The sequence below is a fragment of the Triticum urartu genome, chromosome 7A, assembly GCF_056163025.1.
Source record: "Triticum urartu cultivar PI428250 chromosome 7A, HENAU_Tu73, whole genome shotgun sequence".
Lineage (NCBI taxonomy): Eukaryota > Viridiplantae > Streptophyta > Magnoliopsida > Poales > Poaceae > Triticum > Triticum urartu.
In genome coordinates, this window is record NC_141879.1 from 538,025,779 (window position 1) to 538,039,061 (window position 13,283).

General features: G+C 49.0%; 1 protein-coding gene across 2 annotated transcripts; it reads left to right on the top strand.

Moving 5' to 3' along the window:
- The first annotated feature begins 6,329 nt into the window (after nt 1-6,329).
- Nucleotides 6,330-12,905, top strand: LOC125520824 (ABC transporter C family member 8). 2 transcript variants are annotated; one of them, XM_048685852.2, is made up of 13 exons: nt 6,330-6,580; nt 6,724-8,669; nt 8,771-9,091; nt 9,168-9,254; nt 9,343-9,957; nt 10,116-10,280; nt 10,411-10,705; nt 10,791-11,005; nt 11,091-11,396; nt 11,661-11,724; nt 11,833-12,072; nt 12,236-12,406; nt 12,508-12,905. In XM_048685852.2, the coding sequence occupies exons 1-12, from the start codon at nt 6,526-6,528 to the stop codon at nt 12,343-12,345; spliced, it is 4,419 nt and encodes a 1,472-aa protein (XP_048541809.1). In that variant the 5' UTR covers nt 6,330-6,525; the 3' UTR covers nt 12,346-12,406; nt 12,508-12,905. The 2 variants fall into 2 exon arrangements, with proteins under 2 accessions (XP_048541809.1, XP_048541810.1); XM_048685853.2 differs by having other exon boundaries at nt 12,511-12,905.
- The last annotated feature ends 378 nt before the right edge of the window (nt 12,906-13,283 follow it).

A 13,283-nucleotide genomic window follows, 5' to 3' on the forward strand; every position in this document is an offset into this window, starting at 1 on the left:
CGTCAATCATTGGCAAGAAAGCTTCTCGTCGACATGCTGCTGTAACTTACTCTTACCTAGCTCAAACGTGTGTTATCTGCCTAAATATCACAAATAAATACATATAGATACATTCATTTCTGCGATAAATAATTCGGAACGAAGAGAGTACATTAAAGGCAAATGTATTTCTAGCACCAATCACAGGCCTAGGGACTCCCAATTTTGGTTGGACTGCTTAAGCATAAAACTACTTATCCAGAATGGTCGATCAAATTTGATACCCAAGAATTTCAGATTAAAAAAAATCTAGTATTTTTCTTGATTTTACTATCCACATGGGTGCACGTGGAACTATATTCACCTTTGTATTTGCGACTTATGCCCAACTACATTGGCCTGCAATGTTTTTTTTAGAAAAGGAGAATGATCCCCGGCCTCTGCAACTGAGAGATGCATGCAACTACTTTATTGATTATTCTCGAGGACCTTACAAAGTATTACAACAATATGCCTGAATTCGTCATCTTGACAACATATGCCCTACTCCTATCTATATGATAACGGGGTGCTAGCTGGGCCAAATACCCAGACCACTCACCTAAGCCTATCATCAAAAGTCAGAAGCCCCAACCAAGCCACATACCGGGTCTGGGGCATAAACTGGTCTGACGCAATCAAATGTGTCGTCGCCGCCATTTTCCACAAGTCCGTCTTCAGAGCAGATATTGAGACTTCTACCTTGTCAGACCACGCTGCTATCGACGCCACCATGACGCCAGACAACTACCTCCTTCTGCGCGAGTCCATCACCGCGCATCGGGCGCCCAGTCTCCACTGCGCCACGCTGCCGAGATCCGCCGTCATCAATGTGTAGGATGAAGCACCGCTCCACCAAAAAAAAAACCGCCCACTGGTCCCTCGCTCCCGTGTACGCCTCCAAGAATGACGCCCCTAAGGAGGAAACGACACCAACGCGCCGCCGTCATCCGATCTACTGATTTAGGGTTTCCCCCGGAGGTAGCGGATAGAGGTCTGGAGCTTCTTCACGGCGATGCCTTCAAGAAGATAATGACACAAAAGAGTACCGCCAACGCCGGTCTTGGCATCAAGCCGAGAATGAGGTTTTCACCCGGATCCGCTCGAAGAACCTGCATCAAGCATCGTGTACACGGGTCGCCGCCGATCTGAGCCGCCGCACATCAAGCAGGCCGCATCGGCCAGATCCGATCTGTCCGGAGGGCAAACCATGCATGGCGCCGACCCAACCACCAGGCCCTCCATGCCGCCACCACCGATCGGAGGTCAGATGACCCGTCGCCGCATATCCGGCCGTCGCCGCCGAACGCAGCCAAGGCCGTTGCCCGAAGCAGGGCCGGCCGCCGCACCCGCCACCATTGCCGCCCTCGGCCGAGGCGGCCACCGCGCGGCCGCCAGTCAAGGCAGGCCCGCCACGCCACCAAGGCCAGATCGGCCGTGCCACCAGGCACCGTGGGGCTCCGCACCGCCCCCATGGCGCAGGAGAGAGGGGAGGCCCCCGCCGCCGCCGTCAGCCCCCTGGCTATAGGCCGGCGGCGTCCTTCGGCGGCGGCGGAAGGAGGGATGGACAGACAGGGAGCCCCGACGGCTGGGGTTGAGATCCCGCCCGAGTCACCCGAGCGGGGGCGACGCGGGGGGCTATGGCTCCTCGTGGGCTGATTAATTGTAATTCTTGATAGCCGATGTGCATCAGCCCTTGGCCTGCAATGTTAAGTAGCCGAACCAATACTGTGAGCATTCTGGAAAAACATCAATTCAAATGGCCGTGTATGGGTTTGAGATCTCCACTGCAGCATTGCAAGCATGAATAATCTCCATTGAGTTCCACAATAATATTTCTGCATCCCAGATTTTCAACCAGTTCTAAACCTTTCTGAATTGCGACCGGCTTCTGCCGTTGGAGAGTTTAGGAGATGATTTAGCCTCCAGGAAGCAACAGCATGGACTACCGTTGCTAACTTGCTACTCAGCCTTAACTAGCTCGCCGACCACGAGGTGTCTCCTCTTTCTTTTTATATCAGATCTACTACTAGTATATATAGGGCATCGTGGCCGACGGCGGAGCTTCACTGAATATTTAACCAAGTGTCACAGTCAGTTCATGCTTTATAGACGCTCCGCTGTTGGGCAGGAACGCAGCAGAGTCCACTCTAATCAACCTATGGGAACAATCCAACAACGCATGTGAATCAGCAGAAACTTCGCCGGTAGCTAGACCTAGACGACTAGACATGCATGGAACATGTCTACCTTTGATCCATTTCAGATCAATTTCGAACAAGCTAGCATCGACACTAATTCGAGTTGGTATGTATCTGCATCCCCTAGTCAAAAGACGCGGATTTGTCAAAGAAAACTTGGTACCAGCTCGTGAAGAACGAGCTAGCTGGCTGTCGATCGGATCGACAGCTCCAAAATGGGAGCCACCAGTGAGAGATCCCCGCGGATGGTGTAGCTACCAGATGAGTAGGGATGAAAATGGAGTAGAATTTTTTTTACTTTTTCTGAAGAGAAAATAAAAACAGAGAGGAAATATGAAAACGGAAATAAAAATTTGCAAAACAAAAGCAAAAATGAAATTGTTTTTGCAGAAACGGAAACAAAAATGGAACGGTATTTTCTGGTTCTGGTGGAACATGCGTGAAAATGAAACTTTTCGTTTCCGTGAATATGAAATTTTAGTTTTGACTATAAACCTAAAGATGCTTTTAGTCTAACCACCGAACAACACACAATGACATAATGAGTAGAATGGATCATTTAAGACCCAACTTCTACTATCACACATATACTTAGTTTAATCCCATACGCAATTATCCAGTACTATTACAATTCTACACTAAGTTTCTAACATAATGATATTATTTTGTAGCCATGTTAATAAGTCACTCAATTTGTTTGTTTTTGTGTGTATTTCTCTATGATTTAAGGGGTTTTTAAGTTCCGGTCAACGTCTACTTCTATTTTCGTGTCTGCTTTGTATTCGCTTCGTGTTCGTTTTCGATAATATATGTTTCCATATTCATTTTCAGGGTTTCTGTATTCGCTTCCACTTCTATAAAAATATATGAAAACAAATGTGATAGCACTTAGTTCCATCCATTTTCACTCTATTTTCATCCATACAGACGAGTGCAATCATGCTTGCTTGCTTGCATTGAATTGTGAAAGCACCCCGCATACTACCATGGTCGTTGGTGATCTGCGGGTGTAGGCCTCACTCTTCAATTCTGTCGCTGTATAATTGGTCCTTGGCTCCGGCTCTACCTACGTTCTGTACGCAGCGTACCTTTCTCCGCTTCCATGGTTCTTCACCAGCGCAGACAACGTCATTTCCGCGGTAGCTGTTTATATCAATCAATTTGCTTGATTTCGTCTCCAGACATGCAGTACAATGATAGGTGCACAAATGATGCGTAAATGTGTGATGGAGGGGCCGTATGCATCAGTGGAGGTAGAGGGTGAGGGTGTTGTCCCTCTTTTTAAATTAAAAAGTAAAAAAAATCTTACTCCAAACATTTGGTCTATACCCTACTAAGAGCATCCACAGTCAGACGCGTCAAACCCGCCCTATACGCTCGGGCGCAGGATCCGGTCACGAAAAATCAACCCAAACGGGCGTCTTAACGGGCCTTAAATACCCGGGCTGGCTGGCACCCCTTATATCCAGTCCAACTATGGGGAGGATATGGGGGCGTCCGGGCGTGTCCGCCACGTCGGACCCGGCCCACGATGGCCTACCCGACCCCATATTCATTTCTCCCCATCCGCTTGCCGAACCAAACCCTAGCCACTTCACTCCAATCCTCTCCACTTCCTCTGCCACTCAAGCTCAGCTTAGGCGATCTCCGGTTGTCTCCAGTATAACGGGCAGCGGATTTTTTTTTTGCGGGATAAATAACTTGCATTACTCAATCAAGATGTCCCTACAATCAAGAGAAGCAATCTCCATCAACTCAACCAGACCAGCCCCTAGCCAGGTCATGGTCCTACCTTGGGTTCTAGCAAAACCTGCTAATATATCACTAGCCTTATTTTGAGACCTAACAATATGAGAGATACAAGTTTGTCTAAGGGATAACAAGTGCTTAATCTCCTTCACGATGGAAGCATAGACAGAGCAATCGACGATGTCACATGAAATCATGGACACGGCTTCAAGAGAATTCATTTCCACCACTATAGGAAGATCGCTACGTTGAATCGCCAACGAGAGCCCTTCCATGCATGCGCAAAGCTCCACCTCCAAGGCATCTCTACAGGAGTACAAGGTCCTGCACGCCGAGAAATTAATGATCCCGCGGTGATCTCGTACAATCATTCCAGCCCCAGCATTACGAGACGAATCAAAGAACCCGTCCGTGTTCTGTTTGATCCACCCCATCTCCGGTGGCGTCCATCTTCTCTTCTCTGGCACAGTAATGACATTTTCAGATGGCATCGGTTTTTCATACACTATGGGAGACTTGCCTTTTGCTTGATCTGCATGCGGGAATAACTTGATTCCGATCAGGGAGTCAACATAGCTTCGCAAGAAACATACGGGCAGCGGATTTGACTCCACCGCTCCTGGGAGGATAACTGGGGTGTCATCCCATGCGGGTTGGAGGAGGCAATGGTCGTCCGCATTGCACTCCACCGCTCCCGGGAGGACAGCACCCGACCGATGGCAGGATTTGTTCGGCGCGACTCCACGGCGTCGGCTCAACGGGGGCTTGGATCCTCTGGGACTGGATCATCGCGGTCCCGACAGCCCAAAAATCTCTCATTCCCCATCACCGGTCGGACGGACTATGAATCCCACCGATACCGATGTGCCCGCCGTGGGAAGGAAAGGATAAGGGCTGCCGAGGCTCGTCTCGCTGCGGACATGGCAGTTGCAGAGGCGACAGCGCGGACGGCCGCAGAGGAGGAAGCCATCCGCGTCTGCATTATGAAGAAGTAGCAGCGGAGAAACACGCTCGCCCTCGCCCGAGAGCAAAATCAGGCGGTCCGGGCAATGGACAGACTGCCACCGAAGGAGGAGAAGGACGACAGGGATGGTGAGGACAACTCCGGCGGCGAGCAAAATCGGCTCGATCCCTATTGCCTCTTCGACGGTACTTCCGCGACAAGGACGGGAAGGGCGCCGGGAAGGGCAAGGGCAACCGTCGATGATCTCCACCATAGCCAAACATGGCAAATTTTGGTAGTCCGATGGCACGTTACTAGTGATGTAAAGCCGGACGATGTATGTAATGCATCGACGTAGTTGCATGAGTTTGTATGGATTTGACATGTACTCCCTCCATTCCCTTATATAAGGTGTATTTGTTTTCTGAATTTTTTTCACAAGGTGCATTTCTTCCAATTTCTTATAATTCCTTGCATAGTCCTCCAAAAAAAGGAAAATATATCTCTCCCGATTGCATGCATCTCCCTTTACTGGAAAAGAAGGAAAGTATCTCTCTCCCGATCGTATGTATCTCTTACTGTTTTGGCCTAATTGATTATTTGCCGCTAACCAACGAATTAGCCAAGGGCAAGTTCGTCCTAAATTCTCTTGAATTTCATGCCTTGGCTACCGTGCCAGGAAAAATGCACCTTATATAAAAAAACAGAGGGAGTAATAATCAAGATGTCCAGTTGTGAGAAGGCAAATTTGAGGCTTGACCGGTCAGTGTCCGCAAACATGCCCGGGCACGTCCGCGGGCGTTTCAAGGGTCGAATTTGCAAAGTCAAGCTGTACATGCTTTAAGAGTCGTCGATCGATTGAGGGTAATTTTGACCATACAAATATGGTAAGTAGAACAAAATAAACACAAGATATTCTTGGTAGATTTAGTGATCTATCCTCCCAAGAATAAATCTCCTTGATATATCTTTCCTTATTTGCCCTCATTCATGTTTTAATGGTGCTATACATTACTTCCTTATTTGCGAAAGTGAAACGTCCATACTAGCCCCACACGATCATGGACAACATCTTACTTCCACAAGAGGTAAGAGTAATATGAGTCGTGAAAAAATTGACGGCTCACATCGATTCGGTGCCAGACCTCGACCAGTAGCCACGACGGAGTGAATGCGCCTGGCCTGGCCTGGCCTTGCCATGCCAGCCGTCCGTCGCCACGTCACGCCATACGCAGCCTCACCAGCCGGAACCAACCAGCGCCTGTACGAGGAAAACGACAAGGAGACGCCGAGGCCGCCAGCGTGCTACCTGCTCTTCTCTTCTTCTACCTCCTCCGATCCTCCCCACACGAGTTCGGCTCAACAACGCCACGCCCGAAAGCGACGGCGGACAAATCCGAGTTTTGCAGGGCGTCCTCCTCTGGCCACCACAGCCCGGAGCGGCCTTCTCTCCTCAGACAAATCCTCCGTCTGTCCGCACCCGCGTGCGAATATACGTGAACGCACGCGCTGCTGCACTGGGCTGGCGCTGCCATAATATTACTACTATAAACAAGTGGCTTCCCTCCTCCCCGTCTCCTGCCCAGGAATAGGCGACGCGTCGGCCGCTGCTGCATGCGAGGCGCAGGGACGGCCGATAAGCTGGGCGATCCGGCCATGGTGTTTCTTGGTAAGGAGGAAGACGGGACGAAGCTTTTTTTCTCTTCTTCTTGTAAACCCTTCCGGAGATTCTTGATGCTCCGCGCATTCAGCTTCGCTTAATTGTCGCCGTTGCTTTGCTTGGGTTGGAATTTGGATGCGTGTGTGTGGCAGGTTGGTCGCCCTCGTGGACCTGCGGGCGGGAGGAGGACGGCGCGCTCTCCCTCACCCTCGCGTCGCCGTGCGTGCAGAGGGGTCTGATCGACTGCGTCAATGGCGTGCTCCTCGTCGCCTACGCCTCCGCGCTGCTCGCGGCTTGCGTCGGGGGGCGGTGGGATGGGCGGGGGAGAAGCGGCGGCGCAAGGCCGCGGTGGGCGGTGGCCGCGGTCTCCGCGTGCTGCGTGGCGGTCGCGGCGGCGTACGCCGTCGCCGCGTTCAGGGGCTCCGCGGATGCGGCGGCTCCCATCGTCCGGGGGCTGCTGTGGGTGGCCGTGGCGGCCTCGTTGCACGTCCAGCCGACGAGGCCGGCGAGGGCCGTGGCCGTTCTCTGGTGGACGCTCTTCTCGCTGCTCATCACCGCGTACAATGCGGAGGTCCTTGCCACGGGCCAGGGCCTCGACGTCGCGGAGGCCGCCGCGTGGGCGGTCAACTTCCTCCTCCTGCTCTGCGCCCTCGGCTCCCTGCTCCGGCGGAGCCGTGGCCGCCAGGGCGACGACGACCTGTCGGAGCCCTTGATTGACAAGGCGGTGCACGACTCGGAGCTCTACCGGGCCGGCTTGTTCAGCCAGCTCGCCTTCTCGTGGCTGAACCCGCTGCTCCGCCTCGGCCGCTCAAAAGCACTGGACCTCGCCGACATCCCGCTCATCGCCGACGAGGACTGCGCACAGCAAGCGTCGCGTAGGTTCTCCAAGGCGTGGAGCCGCCACCGGCAGGACAAGGCGCAGAGCGGGAGATCCAACAGCCTCGCCCTCGTCCTGTGCAAGTGCTTCCTCAGGGAGATCATGATCGCCGGCTTCTACGCCTTCATGAGAACACTCGCCATAGCCGTCTCCCCTATACTGCTCTTTGCGTTCGTACGGTACAGCTACCAAGAAGAGAGGGATCACCGCGTCGGCCTCTCGCTCGTCGGCTGCCTCCTCGTCATCAAGCTCGTCGAGTCGCTGTCCCAGCGGCATTGGTTCTTCGACTCCAGGAGGACCGGGATGCGCATTCGGTCCGCGCTAATGGCGGCCATCTTTCAGAAGCAGCTGAAGCTGTCCAGCCAGGGGAGGAAGAACCATTCCACCGGGGAGATAGTCAACTACATTGCCGTCGACGCTTACCGGCTTGGCGATGCTCTCAGCTGGTTTCACATGGCGTGGAGCTCGCCGCTCCAGCTCGCCTTCGCAGTAGGCACGCTCTTCTGGGCGCTCAGGCTTGGGGCCGTCCCGGGTCTAGTCCCCCTGATCATCTTCGGCTTCCTCAACATGCCGTTCGCAAAGCTTCTGCAAGGGTACCAGGCCAAGTTCATGGTTGCACAGGATGACAGGCTCCGGTCCACGTCCGAGGTGCTCAACAGCATGAAGATCATCAAGCTGCAGTCATGGGAGGAGAAGTTCCGGGCCATGGTCGAGTCCCTCAGAGACGCTGAGTTCATATGGTTGAGGGAGACCCAGATGAAGAAAGCCTACGGCGCCGTCATGTACTGGATGTCCCCGACGGTCGTCTCTGCGGTGATGTACACCGCAACGGCGATCCTGGGGAGTGCCCCCCTGAACGCCAGTACCCTCTTCACGGTCCTGGCCACCCTGAGGGTCATGGCTGAGCCGGTGAGGTTCCTTCCTGAGATCCTGACAATGATGATCCAGTACAAGGTGTCGCTAGACCGTATCGAGAAATTTCTCATAGAAGATGAGATCAAAGAGGGTCTGGAGAGGGCGCTTCCACATAACTCTGATATCAGGGTTCATGTCCAAGATGCAAATTTCAGCTGGAATGCGAGTGCGTCCAATTTGACGCTAAGGAATGTTAACCTTAGCATAAACCAAGGAGAGAAGGTGGCCGTCTGCGGCGCGGTTGGCTCGGGAAAATCTTCGCTCCTTTATGCGTTACTTAGGGAGATACCTAGAACATCAGGATCAGTAAGTGATAGAAAATAATATGCTCTTTATGCAGATGGAATGATTAAATCATGCTCATTCCTCCATTTCCAAAAAACGAATGTTAACATTGTATTTTGCAGGTTGACGTATTTGGATCACTGGCATATGTTTCGCAAAACTCATGGATACAGAGTGGTACTGTCCGCGTCAATATACTCTTCGGAAAGCCTTTCGACAAGGAACTGTATGAGAAGGCAATCAAATCCTGTGCTTTGGACAAGGATATAGAAAATTTCAATCATGGAGACCTTACAGAGATTGGCCAGAGAGGGCTCAACATGAGTGGAGGTCAGAAGCAAAGGATTCAGCTTGCTAGAGCTGTCTATAGCGATGCAGATATCTACCTCCTAGACGACCCTTTCAGCGCGGTCGATGCGCACACTGCTGCAGTTCTTTTCTATGTAAGAGGACCCTTAATCTGTAATGCTGAAAGCTTGTTTTCTGCCACACGAAGTTCTGATGTCAATGTTCTTGCAGGATTGTGTGATGACAGCACTTTCAAAGAAGACCGTTGTTCTTGTGACACACCAAGTTGAATTTCTGACTGAAACTAACAGGATTCTGGTAAGTTGGTCTTCTGATAATTGCTGCGCATAATTTCATAAAATCGACGATCCTTCCATACCATAATATTCGGTGATTGCTTCAACAGGTAATGGAAGGCGGTCAAGTTAAACAACAAGGGAAATATGCAGACCTGCTGGAATCCGGGACGGCATTTGAGAAGCTAGTTTCAGCTCACCAGTCCTCAATCACAGCACTGGATACCACCAGCCAAGAAAACCAAGTCCAAGGGCAACAGGTGCTCAATGACGGTATAATGCCGAGCGCATTGCTGGCGACGCGGCAGGCCAGCGAGATCGAAATCTCGACGAGGGGTCCTTCGGTGGCCCAGCTCACAGAAGAGGAGGAGAAGGGGATCGGCAACCTCGGATGGAAGCCATACAAAGACTACGTAGAAGTCTCCAAGGGCATTTTACCCCTCTGTGGGATGGTTACAGCTCAAGTGCTTTTCACAGTCTTTCAGATCATGTCCACATATTGGCTGGCCGTGGCTATTCAGATCAATGTCAGTAATGCTCTTCTGGTTGGGGCATACTCGGCGATCTCCATCTTCAGCTGCTGCTTTGCCTACCTCAGAAGCTTCTTTGCTGCTAATCTGGGACTCAAGGCCTCCAAAGCGTTCTTTACGGGTCTAATGGACTCTGTATTCAAGGCCCCCATGTCATTCTTTGATTCGACGCCCATTGGAAGAATATTGACAAGGGTATGGTTATTTTACTGTATTGTTGTTGCCCAAATAATATTAACCATAACAAGCTACCCCCTCCGTAAAGAAATATAAGAGCGTTTAGATCACTAAAGTACATGTTATTTCTCTAGTACTAGTGACGAGTCCCTGAGCGAAGGTTTATTTCTTTGCAGGCTTCATCAGATTTAAGCATTCTGGACTTTGACATACCTTACTCCATGGCCTTTGTGGTGACTGGCAGTATCGAGGTGGTCACCACAGTGCTGGTCATGGGTACTGTAACTTGGCAGGTCTTAGTTGTAGCAATCCCAGTTGCAGTATCCATGGTGTATGTTCAGGTAAGTCTTGTACTTTGATCTACATTGATCCAAGCAATTAAACTCAGGAAATTAATCCAAAGGAGAAGATCGATGAAATGTGTCTTGTGAGTTTAAAAGCTGATTGATGCTCTGTTTTCAAATATTGAAGAGGTACTACGTGGACTCAGCCAGAGAGCTAGTCAGAATTAATGGAACAACAAAGGCACCTGTCATGAACTATGCATCAGAATCGATTCTTGGTGTGGTGACAATCAGGGCTTTCGCGGCAACAGACAGGTTCATCCACAACAACCTGCAACTTATAGACAATGACGCAACAATGTTCTTCCACACGGTGGCTGCGCAGGAGTGGGTTCTTATAAGAGTGGAAGCACTGCAAAGCTTGACCATATTCACAGCTTCATTGTTCCTTATTTTGGTTCCTCCAGGAGTAATTTCACCAGGTATCTACATAGCCATTACAGCGATTAGATCCTTTTTTAAACTCTGACTGCAGATTTGATGAACACTTACGAAATATATCTGCAGGCTTTGCGGGTCTTTGCCTCTCGTATGCTTTAAGCCTGACTGCGGCACAAGTTTTCCTGACACGGTACTATTCATACCTAGAAAACTATATCATTTCAGTCGAGAGAATCAAGCAGTATATGCACCTTCCATCAGAGCCTCCCACCATAATACCAGACAACAGGCCTCCAATTTCATGGCCACAGGAAGGAAGAATAGACCTGCAAGATTTGAAGGTAAATATAATCTCCTTTGCAAGATTTGAACGAAATTGAGAATAATAATAAAAGGTTACAATAACTTGCACTTTTTTCTGAGCAGATTAAATACCGCCCAAACACACCACTTGTTCTCAAAGGAATCACTTGCACCTTCCCTGCTGGAAACAGAATTGGGGTTGTCGGGAGGACAGGAAGCGGGAAATCAACGCTTATCAGCTCACTGTTCCGTCTCGTTGATCCTGTGGGTGGGAGGATACTTATTGACAACTTGGATATCTGCTCTATTGGTCTCAAGGATCTAAGAACTAAACTAAGTATTATCCCCCAAGAACCTACACTTTTCAGAGGAACTGTGCGCAATAATTTGGACCCCCTTGGTCTGCATTCCGATGATGAGATATGGGAGGTGAGAAAAGATGTTCCTCCAAAAAAGGATGCAAAGTAGTTCGAGAAAGGCGATAAAAAGTCTTACTAGTATAGTTCTGAGAACGAATCATGTTAAATGAACTTTCTCTTATCATAATTCATAAGCAATAGAAGATCTGAGCTTTTCTTAAACAAAGACAGATGAAAATAAGAGAGATGATGTACAATATGATCATATTTAATTTCTTCCTAACACTTCCAAGTTTCATGTATCTGACTAGACTACTTACATTGAACATTTCAGGCCTTGGAGAAGTGTCAGCTGAAGAGATCAATTAGCAGCACTGCTGCTCTTCTCGATACAGTAGGTAAGTATTATAGAGATATTAACATTCTATCACAACAAAAGACTTACCATAGCAAACAGTTTGAGTTGCTGGAAGGTTAAAATGATTTATTCCTCTGGCCTATGGCAGTGAGTGATGATGGCGATAACTGGAGTGTTGGACAGCGTCAGCTCTTCTGTCTCGGCAGAGTTCTCCTCCGTAGGAACAAAATTCTAGTGCTAGATGAAGCAACAGCGTCCATCGACTCCGCAACTGATGCAATCCTACAGGGTGTCATCAGGCAGCAGTTCACTAGTTGCACAGTGATAACCATTGCTCACAGGGTCCCAACTGTGACAGACAGTGACAGGGTCATGGTGCTTTCCTACGGTATGTTCTATTAAACATTTCAGTCATGTATCAAGTAATGAAATCTCTGGTCCATTTCCCATAGTCTCTAGTGATAAACTAGCAATGGCATCAAACCTGATCTTGTTATAAGTAAATAACCACACTTAATAGATTTGATGACGAGTGCTCATGACTTGTACAGGTAAGCTTCTAGAATATGACACACCCGCCAAGCTGTTGGAAGACAAACAATCAGCCTTTGCTAAACTTGTGGCGGAGTATTGGGCTAATTGCAAGCGGAACTCCACATGATTCTATCATTCTGTGTCGAGGCATGATAAACTAGATGAGCAATTCAATCAAGAGATGTGAGGTATTGAAAGATTGTTATCCCAGCTTCTAAAATTTTTCATCTGTAACAAGACTGACCTTGTCTTCCTACCTTGCTGGTTGGTGAAATTACTGTGAATAAAGAAGACATCGACAGCAATGTAAAGTTGATCAGTGATGGCAAATTTTTGGAGATAAGGTTGATGGATAGAACTAGCTCAAGATGCATTGATTCGAGTCCTCCAAGATAAGCATGTCAACAAGGATATTGAGATTCGTTGCATAAGGGAATAGAGGATCCACCTTTAGCGTGATAAATGGTACACTTCATCTGTAAGTTCTACTATTGAATAACAAGCAAAAAAAGAAGTGTCAAGATGCCAGTAGAAACATCTTTTCCCAAGGCATGTGACAAATAATTATTACAATGTACCTTGTGCTAAATAAGATTGGTTGTACCGCGTGGAAGTGCATGTTGTCCAGAATGAAGATAGTGCCAAGAACCTTTTAGAATTTTATGCAATGAAGTTGTGCTTTCTTCATATGTTCCTCAGTAATTAAAAATTATTGAGAATCATGCTCCAGGATTCTCCACAGCAAAGAACTATTACCGCTGATACTGTGCGGTCGGCAGATCTCATTGGGTCACGGAAAACATAATCAGTATCATCCATGGCTGCCTCTGCACTGATTAATCTGTCCATACCTCACATGATTGAGAGGGTGTGCAGTGTTTTTTTCTTCTCAAAATCCCTTTTCAGTACCTTAGGGCATAGCAACATCATGCCGAGACATGTGCCCAGACTAAAACGCCAAGCTACCAAACCAGTTTATTATGGGCATACTTACTGATTTCTCCAATTAGTCTTAGTGCTTTGGGCACCTAAACTCAACAGAAATGCTTAACATGAACAAGTGAC

Bases quoted from the DNA above. Each gene is read 5' to 3' on its own strand.
- LOC125520824 (XM_048685852.2), top strand. From the start codon at position 6,526: ATGCGAGGCGCAGGGACGGCCGATAAGCTGGGCGATCCGGCCATGGTG. The intron at 8,670-8,770 runs GTAAGTGATAGA...TGTATTTTGCAG, and splicing joins TACCTAGAACATCAGGATCA to GTTGACGTATTTGGATCACT. The intron at 10,281-10,410 runs GTAAGTCTTGTA...CAAATATTGAAG, and splicing joins TATCCATGGTGTATGTTCAG to AGGTACTACGTGGACTCAGC.